Below are 27,574 nucleotides of genomic sequence, written 5' to 3'. Positions count from 1 at the left end.
AGAGTATAGGAGAGGAGTGCAGGAGAAACCAAAAGGAGAGTGAGTAGGGAAAGGAATAATGGCAGAGAGAGAATGCAAATTAAAAAATAATCATATGATGGCAAGTAGATGACAGTAATACCTCAGGGTACTCATTCATTTATTTAATAAGCATTTATGTCCATTTCCTTCCTTTGACCCACACATTTCATTGTCTATCATTTACGAAGTCTGATCGGGTTGTTATTCCTCACACCACTCAGTGTGTCCACGTCTAGGGAAGTTTTTGCCAGTGATTCCCTGCTCCCTGGCCAAAAAGTCATGAGCTCTCAAAGCTTCTCAAAAGAATTATAATCTACCTATGGTGGTAGGGACCTGGGGGCTAGGGGTGGGGTGGGGGGGTGACTGAGGAGTTTTGCACACTGGGGAGGTATGAGGAGGTACGGTAGGAGAGGAAGTGCACAGAAAAGCACACTGGATGCAGCAGTATCAACAATCAAGTCAACAGATGTGAAGCTCAGCTCAGAGGGGAGCTCACAGAGCTCCTCAAACACCGCCCTAGTCCCACATACAGATGTGCGTCTACCGCAGAAGAGCCTGGTGCAAGCTCCTACAGCTGGGCTGAGGTAATGGGAGACAGTGGGTACAAAAGACAGTAGTTCTCACAGTGTTTAGGGGAAAACAGTAAACTACTGTGAGTATGGAAGCTCAGACCAAACCAAGGTTTGAGAATTTTTACTATTTATTCTGACAAAGTACTCACCATTTACCTACCACTTCCAAAACATGGTTCTGTCTAAGGAAGATCCCTGTCCCGGTCAAGAAACCAGATTTATTTTTGTCAGGGGAAAAGGCTGTGATGGGGGATTTAGCTTATAAGGCTACTCATATCTTACTGTGCTCCAGTTTTTTATTTGATGACATCTGCAAGAGGTTAAGGGCAACAATTTACTAAATCTGATATTTGACTAATTAGCATTTACTTTATAGAATCCTAGAACTGTAAAGCAGGGGCCACCTTAGAGATCGTCTCTGGCCCATTAATGTTGCCTTGGGGAGTTTTGAGAAAATACTATGCCTGCGGCCCACTGCATACCAACTGAATCAGAATCTCAAGGGGTGGGACCAAGGGGCACCTCTAGTTTTAAAGCCCTACAATGATTCCAATATATAGCCAGGATTGAGAAACAGCTCTAGTCTCACTATGTTATTTTACAGATAAAGATACAGAAGCTCAAAGAGATGAAGCTACTCACCCAAGGCCACGCAGCTAGTAAGTGGCATCTCACACCCAGCTCTTCTGACTGCCAGTCGGATGTTCTTTCTACTCTGCTCTTTTGTCTCTTCTTCTAGAATTTAGGGTTTTGCTGAACATTAAAGTTATGCAATTTACAGTTGAGGGAGAAGGGACAGAGCCCATCAGTAAGGATTGGCGGGCCGACTCCTGAGCGCTCAATTTAATCATGGGTTCTCCAGGACATAGCTCCTGCCAAGTCTTATTGATGGTGGGGCAGTCAAACGACCTTCTCTTGCTAAAGGCAGTGCCTAATGCTGTTGTGTATATTAGTTCCTCATAGAGCAAGTCACTTGCTCATGACTCAGTTTCACCCACGAAGGAAGACATTCGTCAATAAGTGTTCTCACTTTCAGGAATTAATCACATTAAAGCAAATAATAGTGAGGGTAGATCAGTGGTTCTTAACATTTGAGCCATGGAGGGTGTTAGGGGGAGGAGTCACAGGTCCTGTTAGAACTGGTAAAATCTATAAACTTCCCCAGAAAAATACACATACATAAATGTTGCATGTACTTTGTGAGGATTCACAGACATCACCCCCAAGTTCATCCACTGACACCAGATTAAGATCAGGACTAGATGATTTTGAAACTCTATTTTAGTGTTTCTCAAAGTGTAGTGCAGGGACCATAGGAATCAGAATCACTCGGGGTGCTTGTTTTAAAAAAAAGCAGATTCCTAGGACTGCCACTGACCTACCATTTCCAAATCTATGGAGAATGAGGTGCAGGAATCTGTATGTTATTAAAAATCCCCAGATGCTTCTTTTAGAAACCGGCATTTGAGAATCAGTGCTTTATCCCAGTTTGAGATTTTTATAATTTTTGAATGCTTTCATTTGTTGAATATTTTAGGTTTCATCTGTTCAACTGTCAAGTATGCCAAATAGTATGTTTAGTACGAACTCATTAAAGAATGTTTACATGTGTATATACATAGGAAAAACAACTAGAAGGGTGAATGGATGGGTAGATAATGTTTCTCTCTAGGAATATGGACGATCTTTATTTTTTTCCCTTTATCCTTCTATTTTATTTCTCTTTCTCATTTGTTTTTCTTTCTGTGTTTAAAGAAGACTTCCTCTTTCTGAGTTCAATTTCGCCATCTGAAAAACAGGGTGTTGTAACTAGATGAACTTCAAGGCCACATCCTGCTCTGGCAGTCAGCGACTCTATACTACCCTCTAGCTCCTTTGTCCATTTCATTGCATGAACTACATAGGTAATAATAGTGTTTGGCGAATAATCATGTATTGTTTTCGTATGTATTATGTTGTGATGCCTAGCAACCATTTTTACTCCAACAAAATTATTCTCTTCTTCCTCAAGGAGTCGGAACTGAAATAATCTCTACTGTCTACACCCCCCCCCCAAATTCATCCTGTCTCTGTTGCCTTAGAAAAGGCCGTCCGCGCTTCTCTCTTAGGAGCATAAGAACGAATGTGAACCAAAAAGCCAGGGCGTGGTCTCCCCGCCCACCGAGCCTTACAGCACCACCCCTCTCGCCGCTTTCGAGCGCAGAGATTGGCTGAAGACAAGAAAGAGCCACGCCCCTAGTCTTGTGACCCGCACTGGAGCGCCTAGTCCTGGCTTCTGCAGCGTTGTGGTCGGTGGTCAGCGGCAGTCTTTCCTCAGTTCCGGCGAGCCTTTTTCCTGGTGTTGCTGCTCTCGTTGCTGTTGCAGTTGCCGTCGCAGTCGCTGCCGTCACCGCCGCCGCCACAACCACCGCCACCGCCACCTCCTGATCTGCGGGATCATGGTGTGCTTCCGCCTCTCCCCGGTTCCGGGCTCGGGGCTCGTTTTGCTCTGCCTCGTCCTGGGTGAGTTGTCGGGCCCTCCTGCCTAGTCCCCCAGCCTGGGCCCGAGGGCGCCTAGTTCAAAGGCCACAACCTGAAAGACTGGTCCGGGGGGAGGGGTTGAGAGGCTGAACGACTGACACTGGGCGGCGGCGCTTGGCCCCGGGAGGCGAGCAGTGACCTAGAGAAGGCCTGACCAAGGGCTGGCGGGGAAGAAGGGCCCGTGAGAGTAGGAATGGGCTGGTAAGGGGGGTGGTCGCCGAGGGAGTAGGTAGGGAAGAATGAGGAGTGGAGCAGATCCGGGTAGAAAGAGTAACTTGGGAAAGATACTAAGCAGTGAGCGTAGGAGGACAGTACGTGCAGATTCTGGGGTGGCAGAGACAATTAGGAGAGTCCTGGTTTCCTATGATCACGGAAGAGTTTTGAAGATGGTGGAAAACTGTGGGGCCAGAGAGAAAATTGGGAAGGGAAATGAGACTGTGCCTGCATGGAGAAGCTCGAGGGAAGGGAGGGGCGGATATGATAGTAGAGTCTGAGGGGCAGTGAGAGGGTTGGGGGCTTTTGTGGGTAGGAATTTGAGGCTGTGGAGGAAGGGTGATCAAAGAGATGAGGAATGATGCTGGATTTGAGTTGGGTAGTTGGAGTTTTGAGGGAGAAGAGACTTAAGGTGGCTGTGGCAATTTCCAGGCGAGAAAACTCGGACCCAATCTCTGGAGACTGAAGGGATCAGTGGGAACTTTGGTGGGGAGTGAATATCTGCCTTGGAGGTGTTGAAGGTGGTGGTATTCTTCCAATTTTGTTGCTTCCTCCCAGCCAGACCCAGACAAAAAAATCCCCAGATGGTTCGGTTGGGCGGGCCTCCCAGATTTGAGGTTTGGAGGGTGCTATATCTGTCTTGTATATTGCCTCTTGGCCCTCAGAAGCTCATTTTATTCTTCCGTATCACACAACTGGCCTATTATCTCGTTTTTGGAGGCGGAGGGTAGGTAACGGCCTAAGGATTGGGTTGTTTCCAGGTCCTAAGAACTGGCGCCTTGCGCTTTGCCTCCTGCCACCCCCTCCCCCGCATGAGCAGTGGTTCCCTGCGGGCTTTAATGCCTGAAGGGTGAACTTTGATCAGAAAGTCTCTTCTTGACTTGATTCCTCCTATGCGTGTCGATGCCCACCCACACTGGCACTTGGAGTTTGTGACCTAGTAAAAGAACAGAAGGAACAAACCAAATGGAGTGGAGAGGAAATAGATGTTTTAGGGATCTGAGAAGGCAGTGAGAGGTGCACGTTTTGTAATTCACATTTCAGTAGGACACAATCAGCACCTTAGGACAGTGGATTCTCAACCAGGGGGCATTTGGCAATATCTGGATGCATTTTTGGTTGTCACAACTGGGGATTGCTTTTGACATCTAGTGAGTGGAGGCTAGAGATGCTCCTGAACATCCAACAATGCAAAGAGCAGCACTCTCCCCACCCCCAACATACAGCAAAGAATTATCCACCTCAAAATGTCAGTAGTGCCAAAGTTGAGAAATCTTGCTCCAGAGCCATGGCGTTGGAAGGGTTCTTGATGTAATCTAGTGATTCTCAAGGATCTTTTCTGGGAGTCTGTCAGATGAAAACTATTTCCAAAATACTATTAAGAAGTTACCTGTCCTTTTCACTCTCATCCTCTCACCAGTGTACAGTGGAGTTTTCCAGAGGCTACATAATGTGTGATGACATCATCACTCTCATGGCTCTGATGTTGTGTTTTATTCACTTCTCAGCTTTAATTTCTGATATGGCAAATACCAATAGATAGAACTTACATAAACCAAAGCTCTCCGAGGTTCTCAGTGGATGAGTAAAGGGCTCCTGACAGCAAAACATTTGCGATTCCCTGATCTCGTGCAGCTGTCCACACGGTGCCGGAAACTTCTGTAGCCCTTCTGAAAGGGGGCCATGGAGGCGATGCTCAAGCACAACTGGAAGCTTTAGCGCTGCCGTGAAGCTCTTCCTGAGGGCCGAGCCACCCTAAGAGAGCATTGTTTGCAACGAAAAGCACCTTATCAGTGACTCGAACACATCTGACCAAGACATCTGTTAATCAGTAGTTCACTGCCAGTTGAATCTGCACAAACACAACAGTGTTATTGTTTAGAGAAAGTGAAAAAAAATAATAGTTGTCCTACTTGTTGGCTTTCGTGTCATTAAGTTTTTTTTGTTTTTGAATGAAAGCTTTTTTTGTTTTGTTTTTACAAAAGCAATGCTTGCTCATTGCAGAAAATAAACAGGCAAAAAGCACATAAAAGAATCCGTCGGCTCATCTGCTAGTTTGCCATTTATTGGTTGGGACTAACTAGATTCATGCGCTTGGAAGATTTCCAGGATTGATTCTCTCCACTTACAAGTTCAGAACAGGATTTGGAGGAGCAAAAGTTAATAATGTACGTAGATCAGATTTTTAAAAGGAACCAGGGTAAAATAGAAACCGTCTCTTCCACGCAGCTGCTTTTTCTGACAGCTGTTGGTTCAGTCTGGAGCTCAGGCTCCTTCCGTGGCCTTCTAAGAATTGAGCAGGTCTTTAACTGCCTGGTAGATTTTGCACGTTACTTTTATATATTAAAATGGATACCAAGAGTAGGTGTTTGAAAACTTAATACGTATTTGTAAAGCACCTCTTATGAATCTCGTGCTTTTCCTGGGTACTCTGGAGGGTACCAGTGAAGAAGGATCTGTCTTGAATTTATGGTCTGGTTAAGATGAGCGCTCTGGCGGTGCCAGTTTCACTTCGTAACTGTCTGTCTCTAGCCCAGCTCCAGCGGTAACTTTTAAAAAATAGCTGCTTTAGAGTAAGTATAGAAAAGACTTCTTAGAGTCTATGTATTGGTCTTTTTCTCAGAGATTAAATTATGCTGATATTTACTTGAATGAATTATAACTGACTAGAGAACTTTCTGGAGAAAAGCTGTATGATTTTTTTCTGAAGAAAAGCCATATAGAGGCATTATAAAGAGAGTGGTCAATGAAAATCCTTTCCTAGTGTTATTGCCTCACTGTGTTCCCTTTGTGATAATCATAGATTTCAGAATTCTTCTATGGTTATTGATTTTTTTTTTTTGTGGGAAAGATTAGCCCGGAGCTAACATCCGCGGCCAGTCTCCCTCTTTTTGCTGGGGAAGATTGGCACCGAGCTAACATCTGTGCCTATCTTCCTCTATTTTGTACATGGGACTCCCGCCACAGCATGGCTTGATAAGCGATGTGTAGGTCCACACCCAGGATCCGAACCAGCAAACCCTGGGCCGCTGAAGCGGGGTGCACAAACTTAACCGCTGCGCCAGTGGGCCAGTCCCTGGCTATTGATTCTTATAACTAATTTGACTTCTGGTTTTTATAGAGTTAAGGCTTTTCTGTGTGGGAAAAAACCCATATAAATATCCTGAGTGTGTGCTTCACTGGTTGGAGCCCCTCCCTCCCACAAAGGTTTATTAAATGCCTGTTGTGTCCTAGCCACTACACTAGGTGAACGGGATAGATGGAGCAATGGATAAGACAGATGAGGGCCCTCCTCTCATGGAGCTTACATTTTAGTAGAAGACAGCCCCACAGGTAAATAATATAATTTCAGATAGTGATAAGCACTGTGAAGAAAATGAAGCAGGTAATGAGGAAGAAGAATGAGCAGATGATAAGAGTGGGTGAGAGGGGATGACCCTTGACAAATAAAAATGGCAAGCAATAGGATATATTGGAGTATCTGAGGAAGCCATTTGGTATAAACCTAATTCAGCCTGACTTTGCTTTTTCCAAAAGGGCTTGACTGTGGCCGAGGAGCATGCATTGTATATACATTTCCTATGGCAAGAACAAAGGCCCTTGAGATAAAGGTGCAACTTCCCTCCCCCTCCCAGCATCGGCATTTCCTTAAAGATTACGCATCTTTCCTTAGGCTAGGAGCTGATTGCAGTGCTCACCTGTGACCACTCAGCTGGAGACAACAGACCTGCCATCCTGCTGTGTTCACAGAGACAGCAGACCTACCTGCTATTTCCATCAATTGCTGTGCCGACAGAGCATTCTCACGACTATTGTAAAAGGGCCATTCAATCCTGTGTGAAACATCCTGTTTGGGGGTATATAACCACTCTGCACCCCACTTCCTTGGTGTTCTTTCTTCCTTCAGGAAGAAAGGCCCCGGGCCATGGTCCTCAGATTTCAGCTCAGAATAAACTCACCCAAATTTTCATTTATAGATTGGTTATGGGTTATCTTCGTCCACACCCTCCTTTACAGTATGTAGTCGGAAGGCCGTCTCCTGTTGTGGGACGTTTGAGCAGAGACCCGAGGGGTGGAGGAAGGAAGCCAGCCAGGTGACCATCTGGAGGAATAGGAGTCAATCTTGTCTTTCCCAAAGTCTTAGGTTATTAGGCTAGCCTGTTTTCCACTCTTTTTTTTCCCTTCCAGTACTAGTCAGGCCTCCCTTATGGTATTAGTCTTTGAGAGCGGAGACTATCTTGTGTACTATTTCCCATTGCCTGCCTACCGCAGGGCCTAGTAGATGGTTAACCCTCAGTAAATTTTTGTTGAGGGTGTACATTGGTGGGCATTGGGGACATGATGGTGAACTAGACCAACTTGGTCTCCTTATTCTTCTGTGAACCTTAAATTATGTTTTGCAAGAAGTTTTTTGTGTCTTTGGCTTGAGAACTTCAAGGTTGGTGCTAAGCAGTACAGATAATTATAAACCAATTTACTAAAGTATAATGTCATATAATAATGCTAGTATCTTGCCTTTGTACCCTTTCAGATATACCAACATAGTAGTGAAGGTTCACATGGAAACCTAGGAAGTCCTTGATGAGAAAGAGAATAAGGTTTTCATAAAGCATCAATGTCTCCTTTTGGAGGTGGTGTAAAAGAGAGAAAATGTGCATTGAGATTTTTCTGTGGCCTTACCACATTTTGTTAAAGTGATAGCTTTGATTCCAAAGTTCTAAAATTATTCTAGCTATAATAGAGATACTTGAAAGGACAGGCTTATTATTCATCCATTAGTCATTGGTTATCACATCTGCAGGGATTATAGATAGTCCAATGGTTCCCACAAGTGCAGCTTTCTTCCCTTGTGTCCCTGGGTGGAATTTGAGGTCAAGGATTGTCTCCCAGCACTGCAGCTGATTTAAGTGATCATTGGTGCAGGAAGGCTGCTTCTCCTCATGTAGTCACCAAAGCATCCCAGTCATAATTTCCTATTGAAGTGATCAGAGATCTCCTCAGATCCAAGAGTGTACTTCATAAACATTGTTGGTATGCTGTGCGTTGCAAAAGAATTCTGGAGATGTGCCAAACACCACTCAGCAATAAGCACTTTCCGTTAGTTGAATACTGTTGAATCTTACTTCCTTACCCACTCTCTGACCTTAAAAAAAAATGAAATTATTTTGTGGCTTAAAATTTTATTACTTTTTTAAAAGAGATTTACCAGAACTCTAGAGTATTAGCAAGAAAATGTGGTGATTGCACCATATTAGGAATTGTAAATGAGGAACAGTTAATCTGATTTAACAAACCTATAAATAGAGAAGAGAGTAAATAGGTATTGTGTGCTTATGTCCTGCTTTGTTTTTTTAAGACCCTTTGCTCAATATCATTCTGAATTGACAAGTTTGAGGACAAGAGTCCATGCCTTGATGTGCTGAAAGTAAACATATGCCTAAAGTTTGGGAAGGATCCCTTTAGGTGCTGTGTTTACTGGAAGAGAAGCTTGTAAGCTGGATTCTGCTATTTGCTTGGCAAAGTTAAAGTTCTCTTAGCTCTGAAGGGTTTACATGCTTTTGAAGAACCTATTCGAGAGATCCACACTACAATCCTTAGCAAGGTTGACTTGCCCGGAGTCTCACAGCTAATAAATTAGACTGCTTGATTTGAATTCTAGCTCTTCACCTCCAGGGATGGGGCTTTTTTTTTCTTTTAAAGATTTTGTTTTTCCTTTTTCTCCCAAAGCCCCCTGGTACATAGTTGTGTATGTTTAGTTGTGGGTCCTTCTGGTTATGGCATGTGGGACGCCGCCTAGCATGGCCTGACAATTGGTGCCATGTCCGCGCCCAGGATTTGAACCAGGAAAACCCTGAGCCACCTAATTGGAGCACGTGAATTGAACCACTTGGCCACGGGGCTGGCCCCCAGGGATGGGGCTCTTAATCGCCTCATTATATTGCCTCTTAGATCATTGTTTGTTTTTTTAATCAGTTTTGTTTTACCATCAGTAAATTGGTTTTGTTTACCACTACCCCATCTTGTTTACAAATGTATATTTTTCAGCTACATTGGGTCAGATAGACTTGTAAAAATCTAGTCATTTTTTGCAGTATGTCATGCTTGGAGAAATAATTTCTGAGTTCTAAAAGAACTTATAAATGATCTCTTTGGAAACAGGATCGAGAGGATATTTGAATTTGAGAAAGTTGATTTTGAGGTATGCCTTTTTCTTGGGAGAATAAACTCTCAGCTCTATAATTACACACTCTAGGATATATTCAGCTGTGGCTTTTTAATGTCATAAAGCCTTTTAAAAAAAATGGTTTGGCTATTCTAAAATCAAGCACAGCAGTAGGGATGGAAATGGCTTGCCAGAAGTTTTTTACCAAAGTGTGAATGTTTCAACTATAAAGTTACCTTCTGGGAAAAGCATTATTCCTAGCTTGAAATCTGTGTCAAAATTTGTTGAGAAAATTGACTCAACAATTTGAGTTGAGAGAGTATCCAGAAGACCGATAGGGTAGGTTCCTGATTTGGAAGAGCGAAAAGATTGGCCTTCCTGTAATTAGATTAAGCCATATTTCAGGTCTTTATTGCAGGGTATTTGACCTTGATATAATCGATCAGTAGTTATTGAGAATCCAATATGTATTCCACACTACTAGGAAGAATAGGAGACAGAGGAAAGATAATAGACATGGTCTCCCCCACCATGACACTATGATGGATGATATTCATATAAAAGACACACTCCTAGGGGCTGTGGCATAGATAAGATCTTCTGTTTAAGGGAGCATATTAGAATTCAAATGAGTGGCAGAGACCTTATCAAAAGGGAATCTTGAATCTATCCATATGTATCATTCATTCATAGACTTTGGTACTTTTTTATTAGTTAACAAATCACTTGCTGTATACTATAATTTTCCATGGCACATCAGTTTGTTGCAAAGTGACAGTTGAAAACTGCTGTTTTGGAGCTTATGACAGTAGGGAAGACAGGATTTACATGCGTAAAATAACTGAATAGTTCAGGATAGTATAAAATATACTGAAATGTGGGGACATGCACTGTGACTGCTGCTGGAGGGCCTCTCTAGTCAAGGAAATCTTTGTGGAGAAAATGGCGGCTGAACAATGGAGAGCAGATCAGTCCAGGTTCTTAATTGTAAGCAACAGAAATAAAATCTGATCCATTTTAAGCAGAAGAGGAATTTATCATTATTAAAAAGATATTGAGACATGCATACTCCTTTGACCTCACAATTTCATTCCCAGATATATACCCAACAGACAGCCATACACGTGTTCACTGATGTGTCCATTTTAATAGAACCAAACTGGAAACTGTCCAAATGCCCATCAACAGTAGCATAGATAAGGAGTGGAGTATTCACCCAGTAATGGAAAGCTATACAGAGTGAGAATGGACCAACTGCAGTTACGCACAACAACCTGGGTGAATCTCACAGACAGTATTGACTGAAAGAAGCCAGACACGAAAGAGAGCATAGTAAAAGATTCCGTTTACATCAAGTTGAAAAGCAGGCAAAACTAATCTATACTGGTAGAAGTCAGGATCGTGGTTGCCCTTGTGAGGGAAATAGTAACTGGAAGAGGGAATAAGGGGACTTCTTGGAATGTTCAGTTTCTTGACACAAGTGGGTTCATTTAATGAAAATTCTTTGAGCTGTATACTTGATGTTATGTAAACTCCTTTCCATATGTTATGCTGTGTACTTTTCTGCTGCATGTTACACATCAATAAAATTTTACTTTATAAAAAATATATTAGGTAACTCAGAATTACTGGAGCTCCTAGCTGTATATCCCAAAACCTGGTTCAGTACCTCAGATCAAGGCTACTGAACTGTACTGCCACTGCCAAGCATTGAGCTGCAGCTTGCAGCGCTGGCCACGGCCACTGCTAGCTCTGCAGCCTTGTTCCCTGGCAGCTTGGTCCTGCTGTAGCTACTTCCACCTGAGGTGATAGTTCCATTCCTGGCTCCGTTCTGTTGCTTCCTATTCAAAATCTGGGGTGGATGCCTTTGTTAGGCAGAGCCTAACACAAGTGCCCATCCTTGCTACAAGACAGGCTGGGAAAGCTAGAATCCAGCATTTTCAGCTTTTATAGTGGGTGGTGATATCTGCCAGAAATTTTAAAAAAGGCAAGGTGGGAGGGTGGATATTTCGGATTTTGGGGAACCGAAAAGAGTGAAAACCTTCCTGAGGTTGAACATTTAGGTCAGTAGAAGAAAGTAGATTTCAAATGTTGGGAACAATAAAAGCCTAGGGGTAGAGGTTGAATAGAGCATGGCACTGGGGTCCAGTGGAACAAGTTTAACCAGATCAAAGGGTGTGTTCTGGGAAGATGGTTTGAGAGAAGTTGAAAGACTAAGATGGGACAAGATTAAGGATTACTTTGAAAGTCAGGCAGAGGAATTTAAATTTAATACGGGAATTTGGGAGCTAGTAAAAGTTTTTGAACAAGAAAGTGTCCTGGGAGGAAGAGGTATTTAAGGACCATTAAGGCAGCTAGGAGGCGTCTGTGGTAATTTAGGGCTGGAATGGTGGGGTGGGAGTAGAAATAAAGGTGAAGATTGGATTTAAGAGAGAATTTGAAGGACAAAAATCAGTAGGACTTCAAGAAGCGAATGAAGTAGAAGCTAATTCTCAAACTTTTGAGCCCGAGTGACTGTACGTGGTTCTGCCTTTCATTTAGAGCTAGAGAGGCTGAGAAGGAGACCAGTTTGGAGGAAGTAGAAGGGTGAATTTTAGTTGCGAAATTGTTGAGTTTGAGATGATATGTATTTGAGTAAAAGTGGTCCCTGTGCCGTTGGAGATATAAACTGGGAAGCAAAGTAAGCTATGTGAAGTGAAAAGCTCTCACAGGGAGAGAGGCTGTGATGGGACTGGAACAGAATGTGCTGAGCCCTCAGGGCATTTCTCAGTTCTCATGTATTATGGGTTGGCAGGTAGACTATTTTGAATTTAATGTAGTGGTAAATTTGAAGCACAACCTGTGCCTTCTACTTCATAAAGCCTCACTTCTCCCACCTGGGCACACGTTGATACCATTACCATTTTATGCTAGTTTCTTTCTGTTACTCTAATATCTTTGGAAAGGAAATGATTAATACATGTGAGACTTTTCTTGGTTATTTCTGATAGCTTTGAATACAGGGAGAATATGTTAAAGCTAGGGACTTGAAACAAGACAGAGAGACAGCATATGAAAAGCACATCTCCAGTTGTTAGAAAAATTCTAAGCTGGAGTTCTCAGCACCACTACAGGGTAGCCTTGGATCAGTGATGACAGCTCCATTTCATATTGTACTTCGTAAAGAAAGGCTGTAAAACCTACTTAGGCCTCACAAGGTCTTTTCGAGCCTTAGCCAAGATATTTAGGCACTGTCAGTAACCACAAGCTGTAGCATAATATTCAGGCTTGGCAAGGCAGCCCGGTCTCCCGAGCATGGTGGTAGGCTTTTGTGTACGACTTGAAAGCTGTTGCTGAGGCACGCCTTCTTGGTATTCCTCTTGGGACTTGATTCTCTGTAGTCTGTAGCATGTCCTTGCTTGTAGATGACGCTGGATTGCTCAGATATCATTAAAGGATCTGTAGCTGTCTTAACAGGAAACAGCTCACCCCTTGGGGAGTGTGTAAGACAGTGAAGAAAATCCTTCGGTGGTGGCCCATCATTTATGGCTGCTGGTGTGTTGGCTGGTATCTAGTATTTTGAGTCCTCAAGCTCTTCAGTTTACTAGGTAATGTCCCCGTGTTTAGCCTGGTTTGGAAGATCGGAGTCAAGTTAGCTGAAAAGTCCCAAGGCTTTTCTGTCCCCGAAAGGTTTCTCTGCCTAAAGAGGCAGCAGGTTGAGAACGTGGGAAGTGACTTTGAGTCCATGTCGAAAGAGTCATCACCTTTTTTAATCAACTGGATTTTAAAATGAAATAAAGTGATGAATGCTGCATTTATTATAAAAGTTAACCTTTTGCTTATGGATCTAACAGCTTTTGTAACTCTGTTCCTTTGGTCACACGGTACACATGCTAAGAGCTATCCCACATCTTCACCTCAGAAAAAAGCGGATGCCAGGACATCCGTGTGTCATAGGTGATGTAGCTTGTGGCAGGATTTAAAACAACAAGAGCGTAGAACATCTATCATTTCTGTAGAGAAAGTTTCCCCAGCTGGTTTGAGAGAAGCAGGAGTTTAATATCCCTGTCAAGCTTCCCCTTACCTCATTTACCTTAGAAAACAAAAGTCCTAGCAGACAAACTATAATTGCCTAAAACAAAACGAGTAAGGCACGGGTGAAGGTGGAAATGATTATTGGGAGGCAAACGGCAAATGTCACCAGTCTGTGCCATTACCCAAGCATCCTAGGTCGAGTAACCATTCTCTTGAGAAGGAGTGATGCTAACTTTATCAATAGGATTCTGCTAAAAGTACAAAGAAAAACAATCACCAAGATGCCATATATATTAAAAATCCTGTTTCATTTTAGAGCTTATCACACTTGAGTGGTAGATAGAGCTTGTTTTTATTTTATATATGTTTTTGTAGTACAATTTTAAAATCTTATTCTTTTTAATAAATCTAGGAGCTGTCTCATCCTATGCACTGGAACTTAATTTGACAGATTCAGAAAAAGCCCTTTGCCTTTATGCAAAATGGCAAATGAATTTCACAATACGTTATGAGACTACAAGCAAAAGTTATGTAAGTATTTTTCTTTGAGTTTTATAGTGGGAATTTAATTCTCTTTTTCATTCTTTACATACATTTATACAAATAAGATTTCATATGTTAACTGACTTAACACTTAAATTTTCTGGGTTTTTGTAAACATAGACACTTGAAGGTATTCTGTTTGGTGTTGGAATGAATATTTTAATTCATTAGTTCTTTGGAGTTTTCTTGGAGTTGATTTAGGACATGTGACCTGAAGACTATATAGTGTTCAGGTCTAACTACTGTAATGTTTTTTACAGGTACTAACATCAAAGCTTGTCCTTTTTTAATTTAGTTATTTATTTTTGCCTGAGGAAGATTAGCCATGAGCTAACATCAGTTGCCAAACTCCCTCTTTTTTTTTTTTTTGCTTGAGGAACATTAGCCCTGAGCTAACATGCATGCCGGTCTTCTTCCACTTTATATATGGGTTGCTGCCACAGCATGGCTGAGGAGCCATGTAGGTCCATGTCCGGGATCTGAACCCACGCTGCTGAAGTGGCGCATGCAGAACTTAACCACTGTTCCACAGGGCCAGCCCTTTGTCCTTTTTTTTTTAATAGCTTGCTATTAAAATCTTTTTGGGAGGTATTCTCTCAATCCTTTTACCTTCTTATTTTCTTTTAGTTAAGGTCCTGCCTGCTTACAGCCTGATTTAAAAAAAAAAAAAACAACTTAAGAAGAGAAGTTCAGGCCCATTTTTCTTTTCCTTTTAGACATACATGAATTTGTCCAGAGGATTGGTGTGTAGCTGGAGAATCTGAGACTGCTTTCCACAGCAAACCAGGCAGAGGGCAAGCTGGCCATGGGGGATGTGTGATGTAGGCTCAAATGGCACACTCTGCCTAAATGCTCGGTGCTCAGTACTGTCTGTCTGTGCCTTACCCCAAACTTCTTTTTCTTTTAGAAAACTGTAACCATTTCAAACCTTGGCACTCCAACATACAATGGAAGCATTTGTGGGGATAACCAGAATGGTTCCAGAATAGCGGTGCAATTTGGATCTGGTTTTTCCTGGATTGTAAATTTTACGAAGAGTGTGTCTGTTTATTCAATTGACAGCATCTCATTTTCCTACAATACTGGTGATAACACCACATTTCCTGATGCTAAAGATAAAGGTAACCTTAAAAATTGGATTTGTGTTATGTTCTCTTGCTCTTTATTAATAATAAGAAAAATGTAAATAATCGAAAAAATCATCCTTATGCATGTCTGTCTTCCTAACTAGAATGGAAACCTCATGTCTTTGTATCCCCCAGCCCCACGTGTAGCACAGTGTTTGACAAGGTGATGATGATTTGCCGTCATTGTACAAGGTGATGATGATTTGCCGTCATTGCTTGACTACTTTACTTTGTACCAGGTAGCACCCTAAATGTGTTACCGGCAGTGTCTTGCTTAGTCCTTAACAGCAAGCCTGGGAAGTAGATATTATCCTGACTTTACAGGTGAAGCAAATGAGGCTTGATGAGAGTAAGTGGCTTTCTCAGAGGTCACACAAGCTAGTAAGTGGGTGAGCTGGTGTTTGAACCAAAGTCTCTTGAGCTACAGAGTTCATGCATTTTATTATTATTTATCTTATTCAGTAGTGGGCACTCACCAAATGTTGTGTGAATGAGAAAATCCTTTATACTAATGACTGTTTTAAATGTGTACAAGTTCAGTAACTGAGACCAGCAGAAATGCTTCATCTTCAAATCTTTTTACCATTTAGATAGGATTTTGACTGAAAAGTTAATGATGATTAATTAAAGGTAAAATGACTGAAGTCAACATTTACTGCTATTTTTAGACAATTTCAGATCAAAATGAACTTGAGAAAGCATTGACAATTAGGCCATCCTAGTAACTACTAGAACTGAAATGGATATTAAGATAGTTTGAAGGCATGGATAATAGAGATTTCAATTTTGTTAGGGATATAATTCTCTTCTTTCTCCCCCCTCCATCGAGATGGGGTTATGGTGTTTTTAGTAACTTAGCATTTCTCACAGATAGTATTTCATTCTGTCTCCAGAAACATAGGTAGATGAGCTTCAGTTGCCTAGACCTGGGGATAAATGACTCATTTGGATTTATGGATATCAAAAGATCATATTTTAAAGACCCAGAAGTGAATGAGCTCATGTAAAACTTGGAAGGTATTGCAGACTTAAACTTGGAAATCTCATCCTAGTTTTTTTACTTATCTCTTAGCTTGAGAGGATAACTAAAGCAGGTTTGTTATTGCATATCTTATATATTCAGCTTTCTGGCCTACATTGTCTTTCAGAACTAGTATAAGATTTGCCCCTCACTTTCAAGGGGCTTAAAAACTAGTTGGAGAGGCAAAGTGAAATTGTTTTCCTAAGTTATATGGAAACATTGGAAAGCATTGAGATCAGTGTAAATTGTTGTTGTTTGTGTTTGGGGGGTGGAGGGTTCATGCATCTTTTCTGACGATGTGAGGGGAGCTCTAGACCCTCTCTCTCAAAGTACAGAGTAAACTTTGCATATGGTACATAGTCCCTGAGTCCATCTGTGGATGCCTGTGGTTAAGAGTGCCTGATTTAAACGTTGTTCTCATGAGTGGTCCTGATTAGGAGCAGAGAGAAAGGAGAGGTCCATGTGCGTTGGAGGAGTGAGAAAGTTTGGTAAAGTAGGACCTGAGCTGAAATTCGGCTAATGATAGAATTTGGGTAAGCAGAGAATTTTGAGCAGAGTATTTCCAGCAGGGGGAAGCATAGTTTGTGCAGCGGTCATTGGAGAGCTGCCTGATTTTAGAGGCTGTGCGTGTAGCAGAAGGAAAATCAAGTTGGCTAGGTGCAGTGGGTCTAAATTATAAGGGGGCCTTGGAAGCCAAGGAAAGGCATTTAGCTCGATGGGGTAGGCACTGGGGAACCATTTAGGTTTTTAAGCAGGAGAATGATATGACAAAAGCAGAGACAGTAGTTTATAAAGAATGTTCAGCAAGGTGAATTTGGAAGTGAGGAGACGGCAGGCAGAGATGCCAGCTTAAAAGGCTGTTAGAGTAATTAAGGGATGATGCAATGAGTGCCTGGACCAAGGGGGTAGTGGGAAAAGCAGGTGGAGTTTAATCTGACAGATTTGATGGAGAAACTATGGACTCTAAAATGTTAATGCCTATCTCTCCCCCTTTTTGTTTTAAACAAGGGAGGATGCAATTTTTTATTACTAGCTTCTGTGTAATATTTGAAACTATTTGAAATTAAAAATGGCTTCCTAAATGGACTGTTGATAATGGTTTTTGAAATAATTTAGTGTTTTATTTTTAAGCATCTGATAATTGAAGTGATTTTAAAGCTCCTGTTTTCTTTTAAAAAAATTTTTCGTGATTAAAATACAGAAAAGTAAAGGGAATAATGTAACAGACCCATGTGTACCCATTACTCAGAATTAATGCCAGTTTTCATATTTGCCTCATCTTTTTATTTATTTAAAGAAAGAAAATCTTATACTTGGTTTCCTCTGTACCCACACCCCACTGCCATTTTCCTCCCTGCCTCCCAAGAGGCAACCACTCTGACAAATTTTGGGTGTAGCCTTCCTGTCTTTGTGTTTATATTTGACTAATATATATGTTTATCAATAATACATAGTTTTAAAATGATATAATTTTATAGCGTAACTCCAATATATCTACAACTTGTTTTTTTCAGCCATTTGTTTTGAGGTCATCTATATACAGCCAGTTCATATTTCTCTTCACTTATATTAATGGAGAGAAACAGTTTTAGAGAAAAATGCTCTAATTCATTGGTTAAAAAAAAGATCTCCTTTGGCCATTAGGGGGTGCCAAGGCAGCATTACTTGGCTGCCTTGCTTCGTAATGGAGAGGCACAGAAGGCAGCCTATATTAAGGCCCGTGAATACCTACCTTCCTTGCTGCTTCTCCAGAAGAAACTAAGCCATTTCGGTGGATAAGTGTGATCATGATCTTTGGAAATTTCACTATAGACATTATAATAAAAACTCTGTACAGAATGGCTGTAATTTATTGCTTTCACATTCTGAAGATTTCCTGAAATTGAATAGTCTTTAAATTCTATCCAGGAAGATTCCAAAAACTCATTTTAGTGACTTTAACTTACTTTAGGATGGTAGCACAAAAATAAGGATTTATTATGAAATCCTTGAAGAATCCATCTCTCTTCCTTGTTTGGTCACTAAGTCCTATCGATTCTCCCTTAGACGGGTGTTTTCAGTTTGGCCTGTTTGTTGTTTTCCTATGGTCCCTCACCACCTTAGTTTAGGCAGCACCCCCTCGCGTTTCACCTTAGCTAGGTCATCAGCCTCCCAACGAGTTTCCCTCTTAAATGACTTTCCTTAAATTTTTCTCTTCTGCCTATCCTCTACAATTTGGGTATCTTCCTTAAAATAAATTATATGTGTGATACTTATTTCCAGCTTTAAAAACTGAAGGTAACCTTTTATTGCTAACAAAATAAAGCCCAGCCTGTCCTTAGATCATAGAAGATGCTTCAAATTGTGACTACTTGCAACTCGTCTTTCCTTCCTAACCCCATCACATCTTTCCTCTTAATCCCTGTTTGAGCCGCAGTGAGTTTGTCGTTCCCTGAACATGCTATGTCCTTTGTCACTTTGGGGATGGGATGGGGAAGACAGAAGAGGAGAAAGTCTGATATATATTTATATTATTACTGTTCTCCTACCTTCCTGGAAACAGCTATTGTTAATCTTGTTTTACAGGAATTCTTACTGTCAATGAGTCTGTGGCATTCAAAATTCCATTGAATGACATCTTTAGATGCAATAGTTTATCAACTTTAGTAAAGAATGGTGTTGTCCAGAACTATTGGGATGTTCATGTACAAGCTTTTGTCCAAAATGGCACAGTGAGCACAAACGGTGGGTAAAGTATTTCCATACTTGGGTCCTGATTTAAGATTGGGGTGTAGCTGGTGGCTTTAGTTGAAGTCGTTGTCTGAAAGCATTTATATATTCAGACTTATTCATAGCCTACATTGGACTGTAAAGTTTTTATAAATAGTAGTAATTCTTATTCTTGTGGAACTTGCTATTTTAAGTTTATGATGTACATGTTGTGGAGTGGTCTTTTAAAATGCTCTACCTATAATGTTTTCAGCTGATAAAACCTAATCTTTGAACAGATCCTCAAATAGTTTGATCATCAGCTCTTTGGCTTTTGATGATCCAAGACCAAAGCTTAGAAATTAGATTTCTGTGTTCTAATCTTGAATTTTATAAGTTGATTTTGTAACTTATATATGACTTTATGGAAATGCAGTAATTTCTTATTCACCAGTTCTGGAAAACTACCAACACTTTGTAAGAAGAGGTTGAATTGCCTGTGATTTGCTTTAGGGTAACATAAATAAAAGGTTCCTTTGTATTTAAATCCTTTAATGATTTCTAAACCTTTTTTCTGTTAAACACTATGCTTCCTCATAGTGGTTGTATACCGGCAAGAAGAGGGCAGGCTTACATAGGGGTGAAAAGTTTTCAGACTTAAATCTCTGATTTTCACATCAGAGGCAGGTGAAGTTCTTTGGAAATAAAGAGAATTAAGGGTCTGAAAAGATGAATGTGTGGCCATGTGTGAGTAGATAAAGTGTATGTCTCGGAGCTTGTCTGCTGTGTCATAACTCTTAGAGATTGCCTGCATATGAAGCAGCAGTTTGAGAACCTCTGCTTCATCTAGTTGAAAATAGCCTGCCAAGGTATTCCCTTCCCTTAGTATAACCCTTTTGGACTTCTATTGTGAGAAACATTTTTCTCTTCCCTGGCCTTATGATCGAAGGAAAAAATCTACGTTATTTTGTCCTTTGTTTGTTTTAGAGTATCTGTGTGAGAAAGATAATACTACAACCACAGTGGTCCCCATCGTTCCCACCACCGTGCCATCTCCTACTACAACGTCATCTCCTACTACAACACCCTCTCCAAAGGAAAAACCAGATGTTGGATCTTATTTGGTTAAAAATGGCAGTGATACTTGTCTTCTGGCTACCATGGGGCTGCAGCTGAACGTCACTCACGATAAGGTATGCTTGTCTATTTTTATTGATACGTTCTTTTTGTATCTCCTTTCAAATAGGGTATATCCTACTTTTAGTCTAAGAGTAGTGTTACTAGAATGATTCCATTTTAAATGGAGATTTGATGTTGACTTGTTGAGGTATGATTAATTTGGAGTTACTGTAACCATGAAGAGTTAATGTCGCTGTCAAGGTATTGTCTTGGCTAGCAGGAGACCTAGCAGTTTAAGGGACTCTTTGGGGTTTAGATTCTGTTTACCATCAGTAGATCAGAGTACAAACAGTTGATCTTTATTTCAGTCAGTTTAAAATACAACTCCTTCACACTTTTATCTGCAATGCGCTGTAGGTTGATACGCAGAAGCAGTGCAGCTCTTTCTCCAGCAATTCGATGACTAGGACCGTATAGATATGCTCAAGTACACAACAGTACGTCTAGTTGCAGTGTCCCACTGAGGCTACAGAGGGCGTGCCAGTGAGCAAATCCCGTTTCCAGAGTCCTGCGACTGAAGCTAGACAGATGGCTCTTGTGTGCCATAAAAACTGTGTGTTTTCATTTAGCTCTTTACTGAGGAAGCTTCTCTCTTGTTTTTCTTTTTTTAAAAAGTCGTCTGAGTCATAGCTTGAGGGCCTGAGCCACTTTGTTTGAAAGTAAGACACCATAAACTTAAGTATCCAGACAAAAGGATTTTTTGTTCTTCACTGAAATTGGTCTTATTAGAGTGTAAGGTTTTGCTATATAGACTTTTATGATGAATCTGTACCTCCCCCCTCTCTTCTTCCCCAAAGGTTGCTTCAGTTATTAACATCAACCCCAATGTGACTGGCTACAGTGGCAGCTGCCATCCTCAAACTGCTCTACTTAGGCTGAACAGCAGCAACATCAAGTATCTTGACTTTGTCTTTGCGGTGGTGAGTAACAGATTTTTCTAAAATTGAGTTCATGCCCTTAGAACACGTCTGAAAGTCTAAATAGGTGTGTGTGTGTGTATGTGTCGGGGGGATGTTTAGCTCTGTTTTCCATTTCAACACTACTTATCTATAAAATGTAGTCCATCGATTCCTGTTAATATCTTAAGGTCACCTCGATGGCCTGTGGGCTGGACTCTTGTATTAATGTTCACCAAAAGTGGCTGTTCTGTTGTTGTATAGACCTAAGGGTAGGAACAAGAATTAACCCACATCAAAAAAACTGTCTAATCCATCCATATAGATATGTGTAATAATGAAGTGTGTGTATATATATAAAGTATCTATGTAAAAGATATACAGTAATTTCTACAGTATTTTTCTCTTTTATTGGTTGGAAAACTCATGTTTGTCTGTTATAATACTTTAGGTTTTTTGGAGGCTATACTATTTGTAATTCTATCGGTAATAATAGCTAACATTTATTGAGTACTTGCTATGTACAGGGCTCTGTGTAAGTACTTTGCATGCATTAATTCATTACATCAGGATAGTTTATAATGGCAGCATTCAGGTTTTTGTTGCTCATGCTTGTATCAAGGGCTGAGCCCTAAACAGAAGGTTCCAGGTTAAGTATGCATGTTCTACTTCTTGTAGCATAAATTAATCATCGAGGACCTTTATTTCCACCTTCTTAGAAGCAATTATTATTCCCATAATTTTCTGAGGGGGGTGTGTACGCGTGTGTGTGTACACATTAGAGCAAATGGGAATGGGAAAGAGAGGATAGCTATTGGTGAGGGAAAATGTTGAGCTACCAACAGTTCTCAAACTAAGAGTTATTGTTAAGTGGATAAAAAACAGTTCTACTTTTAAATCAGATTACCGTATCTAGGGATGGGGAAGTACTCTTAACATCTGATATATAAAAAGTAGGTATATTGTTATTTGTTTCATGTCTGAACTTGGTATCTTGAGTCTAAAACCTTTGTTCTCTATGGAATATGTGCTGAGTAATTGAGGAGTATATTAGGCAATTATAGTTTAGAAAGGTTTACAGAAATCTTCCCTTTTCCAGCACTTAAATCATTCCTCGGTTATAGTACATGCATGGCCAGTGAATTAGTACTAAAAACGTCTAGTTAGGCTTGTCCTCTTCAATGCAGTAAGAGCAGGCCTCCCCAGACACATTCTCTTTTAAAGTTATCTCACAGGGATTACATTGTAGTCAATATGAATGAGGAAAGTAATATTTTAGGTTCATTCCCTTTTGAGTGATTGAGTTTAATCTTTCTAGCTGTGGTAGGATCCTAAAAGGAACATGATTTCTCCTTAATCTCATGGGGAAATATATAATAATTACAATATTTAATTTGCCCAGCAGGCTATTTTAAAATGCTATCCAAAATAGTGACATTTTAACCATGCTACAAGCACTTTGAAAACCCAAGAAACTCCTGCAGTGTCACCAGAGTTCAGTGGGGCCCATCTCACCTTCAACCCTGTCATAATAGATGCTTCTAAGGAGAATCTATTGAATTCGAGTGTGTTCTGTGCAGGATGCTATGGTGGGATACAAAGAAGAAGGCCTATATCTTTAAGGTGCCTACACTTTAGTGGTAAAGATAGAAATATATAAATAATTACTGTTTTTTTGTAGAAGCCTTGAATGCCACGCTGAGGCTTTGGAACTTGATTCTGTGAGCAATTAGAGTACTGTGGAAGGTACATACAAAGTGGGAAGAGTGCTAGACCAGGGGAAAATACAAAGTGCTATGGGAGTATTGAGGAGGGAGTGGTTAATTCTGGCTCGGGGAGAGTCAGGAAGGTTTAATGAAAGAGCTGGCATTTGAGCTGGACCTTCAAGGATGAGTCAGATTTGTATGTGTGGAGATAAGGGGCCTAAGAGGGAAAGTACAGGTTATCCCTGGATAAGGGAACACAAGACCAACTGGGAGAACAAGGCTTGCGGCGTGTTCAGTGAAAGATAAGTGTGGAAAAGTAGTTGAGACAAATTGTGAAGAGCCTTGAATGCTGCGCCAAGACATAGGCTAAGTAGGGGAGAGATGTAGTGAGGTTGTCAAGTCGTCCTTTATGTTTCCTCCTGAAATTTTCTGAGTCTCTCCCCTCAGTTTCCTTTCCCACTGCCTTCGCCCTGATTCCAGCCTGCAGTCCCTCTTACCTGGACTGTTCACACAGCCTCCTAACTAGTCCCTGCTCTTTCTCCTCTCCCCTAATGTTCTGCATCGGTTTAATCTTCCTGAAGCACAGCTCTTCCTCCAAAACCTTCAGTGGTTCTGTTTTGCCAACAAAATAACATCTCAATTCCATGGCAGGGTAGTTCAAGCCGCCTCCGCCCCCTGTGCAGTGTAGCCTGCATATCCAGCGTCTTGTTTCCTTCTCTCCCTCTTCATGAATCTCATGCTCCCCTCACCCTCTTCCCTGTGCACATCCAGTGAGGCAGGAAAGCATAGTAGTAACCAGTACGTAGGCTCTGCAGCCAGACTTCTTGGGTTCAAATCCCAGCTCACTGACTACTAACCATATAGCCTTGGGGAAAGTTACTTAACCTCTCTGCGCTTTGTTACCCCATCTCAGGATGGGGTGTTGTGATTGTTCAGTGAAGCCTCATATGTGAAGTTTTAAGAACAGCGCTTGGCACTCAGTAAGTTCTCAAATGCCGGCGTACTTGTGATTATGCTTATTTTCTGACTACCTTTGCTCATGCTGTTGCCTTCTCCAATACCCTTCTCTGCTTGTTTCCTAATTGAATCCTACCCAGTTCAAATGGCTCATCCCTAAGCTTGTATTACTTTTTTTTTTATTAAGATTATGATAGTTAACCTTGTGAAATTACAGTTGTACATCATTATTAGTCATGTTGTAGGTACATCACTTCACCCCTAGTGCCCTCCCCTCCCCCCACTCCCCCTTTCCCCTGGTAACCACCGATCAGTTCTCTTTGTCTAGATGTTAACTACCACCTATGAGTGGAGTCATACCCTAAGCTTGTATTACTTTTGTTCCTCCCCTAGTTAGAAGTAACTTATCTCCTTTTACTTTTCTTAACTTACTTTCTTTTTTGTAATATGGTTATTTATTTATGTGTTTATCTTATTTTCCCTGGCGGATTGCAAACACGGTGGAGGCAGGATCCCGGTCTGGTTTGTTTTGCTAGCTCCCTGAAGCACTAGATATGTTACCTTGTGCATGCTAAGCCCTGAAATTACTAGAATGACAGGTTGATCAAATGAGTGCTTCAGAAAGATAATAGCAGCCAAGGCGAGATTCGAGCTGGAGAGGCTGAAAGGCGGGGAGCCCAGTTACAAGGCTCTCCTGATCCAGACTAGAGGGTGGTGAGGGCTCAGCAAGTGACAGGACGAATGAAATGGAGGGAATAAATTGCCGAATGTCTAAGAACCACATGACCACGCCTCTGGTCCAAAAATTGGAAACAAAATGCAGAGAGAAAGGGTTTCTGTCACGGTTTGCATTCTCTTTACTTGGTTGCAGTTGTATTAGACTGGCCCAGGTCTAATACCGGCTTTTATCTTCTGGGTAATAGTATTAGATTGCTTTTCTTCTGTAGATATTAACTGTGCCTGTAGACAGTTGTGATGTGTTGATTAACTGGAAGCTCTTTTTCAAACAGAAAAATGAAAACCGGTTCTATCTGAAGGAGGTGAATGTCAGCATGTATTTGGCTAATGGCTCTGGTAAGCAAAGCATTGACCTCGGGGAAAAGAGTGTGGGTGACACTGAAGGAATAGAAACCATAATTGTCTTGTTACCAAATAGTGCCTTATTTAATGGAACAGAAGATTCCATGGGAAGATTGTACCTTGACCACAACTTAAAAATCAGTAACTTAGAACTATGAGGCACTTCTGCAGCATCCCATATTTTCAAAGTATGGTAGATAATGGTTAAGGGTGGGACTGATTTTTAAAGTATAGAAACATCTATAAAAAGATGAAGAACCTGGTGATCATAAGAATTGCTTTTTGTGGGTAGACCCTGTACCCCAGGCTCCCATACTTCATTGAAAAATCTTGAGGACTGTCCCCCTTTTTATGTTGATAGGATAAGAAGTTACTAACATGTTTCTTTTCTTTAAAGTTTTCAGCTTTGCAAATAACAACCTTAGCTACTGGGATGCACCCCTGGGAAGTTCTTATATGTGCAACAAAGAGCAGACTGTTTCAGTGTCTGGAGAATTTCAGATAAATACCTTTGATCTAAGGGTTCAGCCTTTCAATGTGAAGGATGGAAAGTATTCTACAGGTAAGAGTCAAGCAAGGTTTATTAATAATTTATATCCTTATGTTGACCAATAGGCGGCTTTCCCTTTGAGTCTTGGCAACTTAAGCATTGAAATAGAGAAGTAGAAATTCACCTCACCTCTGTTGTGGAGTTCTCATAGCCTGAGCAAGTTGTGCAACTATATTTGGCTCATCATTTTGCTCCAACCAGATTTTTTTTTTGTGATCTGAAAACGGTTTGCAACAAAGTTCTTAAAGCTAAAAACTGACAGAAGCTTTAAGTGAGCTTTCGGGTAGAGCAGTCCCTCGTAGGTTTTAGTTTGTGAGGAGGATGGCACTTGTAAGCAACAGCTTTGAGCATCTTACATCTGCTTTCTTACGGCCATCTTCTTGCTGGAAACATTTTCATATCCAAATAAAAGCAGTTTGGTGTTATTTTGTTAAGACAAAAGATTGCGGTAGCAAAGCCTCAAATATCGTGAATTATGTTTTGACCAGTGGATTGATCTGGAGAGTTTTAAAAGCATGTGCCAATATGAGTGAGGCTTTTTAAAGATCTACTCAGGGCTAATGGTGGTATTTATCAGATTTTTAATGAAACCTTTGTGAAGGGCTCATTACAGGATGTTTATACGAATATGAAAGATGCATTTGGCATTACAAGATTAAAATTTGCATGAAGAAAAGAAAGTACATAAAATTCCTTAATTGACTTGTCCTTTTAAACTGATTACTTAAAATTGGGGGTTTATGGATCGCAACGCTGCTGAGCAGAGCTATTCCAGTCATCCACATCCTTTTTAACAATTAATTCTACGGTTTTGAAGGAAATGTGGAAGCTGTGTTTCAAAGTTAATATGCTGTGAGCCATTCAACTGCTTTTGCGATAGTGCTGAATACCTAGCCTCACTTGGCTGGGCCCAGATAAATGGGACTCTTCACCCTACCGTTCTTGTGACTGGAGAGGTTAATCACGCTTAAAAAATTTTTTTCAAGAATTCATTTTCCCTTTTGTCAGTTTTACTTATGTACTTCAATTATTTTAATCATGTAATAGTTTTATTTTTAAGTCTTTATCTAGCTTCCCTACATCATTGCCCTAATTTTAGGCCCAGATTTGTGTTTAGAATTTAAAATTATTTGCAGTGTAATATCAGCTCAAGCCTGTTGCCAGCTGTAGTAGAGATGAGCTATGTTCTTTCTCGAATTTGAAACTTTGGTTTTTATGCACATAGAATTAAAAATGTCGGTCAAAGGAGTATACATTTCATACTGATCACAGAAGCATAATCTATTTGTGGAACTAGGTTCTTGACTATGGGTGCCTAGAAATACAACACGCTGTAGTACTGGACTGCGTCGAGGAGGAAATAGACTCACAGCGAGGTGAAAGAGTGCTGATTAGATTTCACTGGATCGGACTACTCTCTAGAAATAGAAAAGAATAGTCCCTGTGGGCAGCCAGCCCCAAGCACATTGATAAATGTAGTGAACACACTCAAATTAGTGAGAGGTCCCAGTTTCTTGACTTTTGCAGCCACCAAAATCATATACTCCAAGTCAGGGATTTACAGACTTTCTCTGTAGAGGCCCAGACAGTAAATGTTTTAGGTTTGGAGGCCACACGAGCTCTGTCACAGCTGTTCAGTTCTGCTGTTGTAGCACGAAAATAGCCATAGGCAGTCAACAAATGAGTGTGGCTGAGTTCCAGTAAAACTTTATTTATGGATACTGAAATTTGAATTTCATGTAATTTTCATGTGTCACAAAATATTCTTCTTTTGTTGTTTTTTCCAACCATTCAAAAATGTTTAAAAGCCATTTTTAGCTCTTGGGCCAGATTTGGCTCATGGACTATCTCTGCTCTAAAGGAGTTCAGAGCCAGCCTGGCTGTTCTGATCCCATGATTAAACCTTCCTGATCTGTTCCTAAAAGACATTCACTCTACTACTAAGAGGTTACTCTGGCTAGATTAGCTCTGTTCATTTCCAATAAAGTAATACCTCACTTCTGTTTTGGAAAGGACTTGGAATATAAACAAAGAAACACAAATACACATGTATTTGTTTAGTCATAGATATAAATGAGTAAATATGTATTCATATATATGAATATCTGTATATGCACATACATGCATAATGAAAGGACAGATAAGTTTTAGGATTTTAATTCTAGAACAATCCATAGTTTTCTGTAACTTTATCATTAAAATACAGTCATGGGACGCATAACAACGTTTCAGTTGATGATGGACCGCGTATATGATGGTGGTTCCATCAGATTAGTACCGTATAGCTTAGGTGTGTAGTAGGCTATACCATCTAGGTTTGTGTA

The 27,574-nt window shown here is 40.8% G+C and overlaps 1 protein-coding gene across 3 annotated transcripts in view; it reads left to right on the top strand.

Moving 5' to 3' along the window:
• Nucleotides 1-2,712: 2,712 nt before the first annotated feature.
• The window catches only part of LAMP2 (lysosomal associated membrane protein 2), a 37,773-nt gene continuing 12,911 nt past the window's right edge, over nucleotides 2,713-27,574 (top strand). The window contains exons 1-8 of one of the 3 annotated variants that reach the window (XM_044763096.2): nucleotides 2,713-3,095; nucleotides 13,916-14,034; nucleotides 14,954-15,167; nucleotides 18,760-18,918; nucleotides 19,870-20,075; nucleotides 20,859-20,981; nucleotides 24,631-24,694; nucleotides 25,098-25,262. In XM_044763096.2, coding sequence (XP_044619031.1) covers nucleotides 3,032-3,095; nucleotides 13,916-14,034; nucleotides 14,954-15,167; nucleotides 18,760-18,918; nucleotides 19,870-20,075; nucleotides 20,859-20,981; nucleotides 24,631-24,694; nucleotides 25,098-25,262 — 1,114 coding nt within the window. In that variant the 5' untranslated portion in view covers nucleotides 2,713-3,031. The remainder of the gene's footprint in view (nucleotides 3,096-13,915; nucleotides 14,035-14,953; nucleotides 15,168-18,759; nucleotides 18,919-19,869; nucleotides 20,076-20,858; nucleotides 20,982-24,630; nucleotides 24,695-25,097; nucleotides 25,263-27,574) is intronic. The other 2 variants (XM_014831346.3, XM_014831347.3) reach the window with 2 other exon arrangements.

Source organism: Equus asinus, chromosome X (assembly GCF_041296235.1).
Source record: "Equus asinus isolate D_3611 breed Donkey chromosome X, EquAss-T2T_v2, whole genome shotgun sequence".
Taxonomy (NCBI): domain Eukaryota; kingdom Metazoa; phylum Chordata; class Mammalia; order Perissodactyla; family Equidae; genus Equus; species Equus asinus.
Note: the sequence above shows the minus strand (reverse complement) of the source record. Positions and strands in the feature narration are given on the sequence as shown.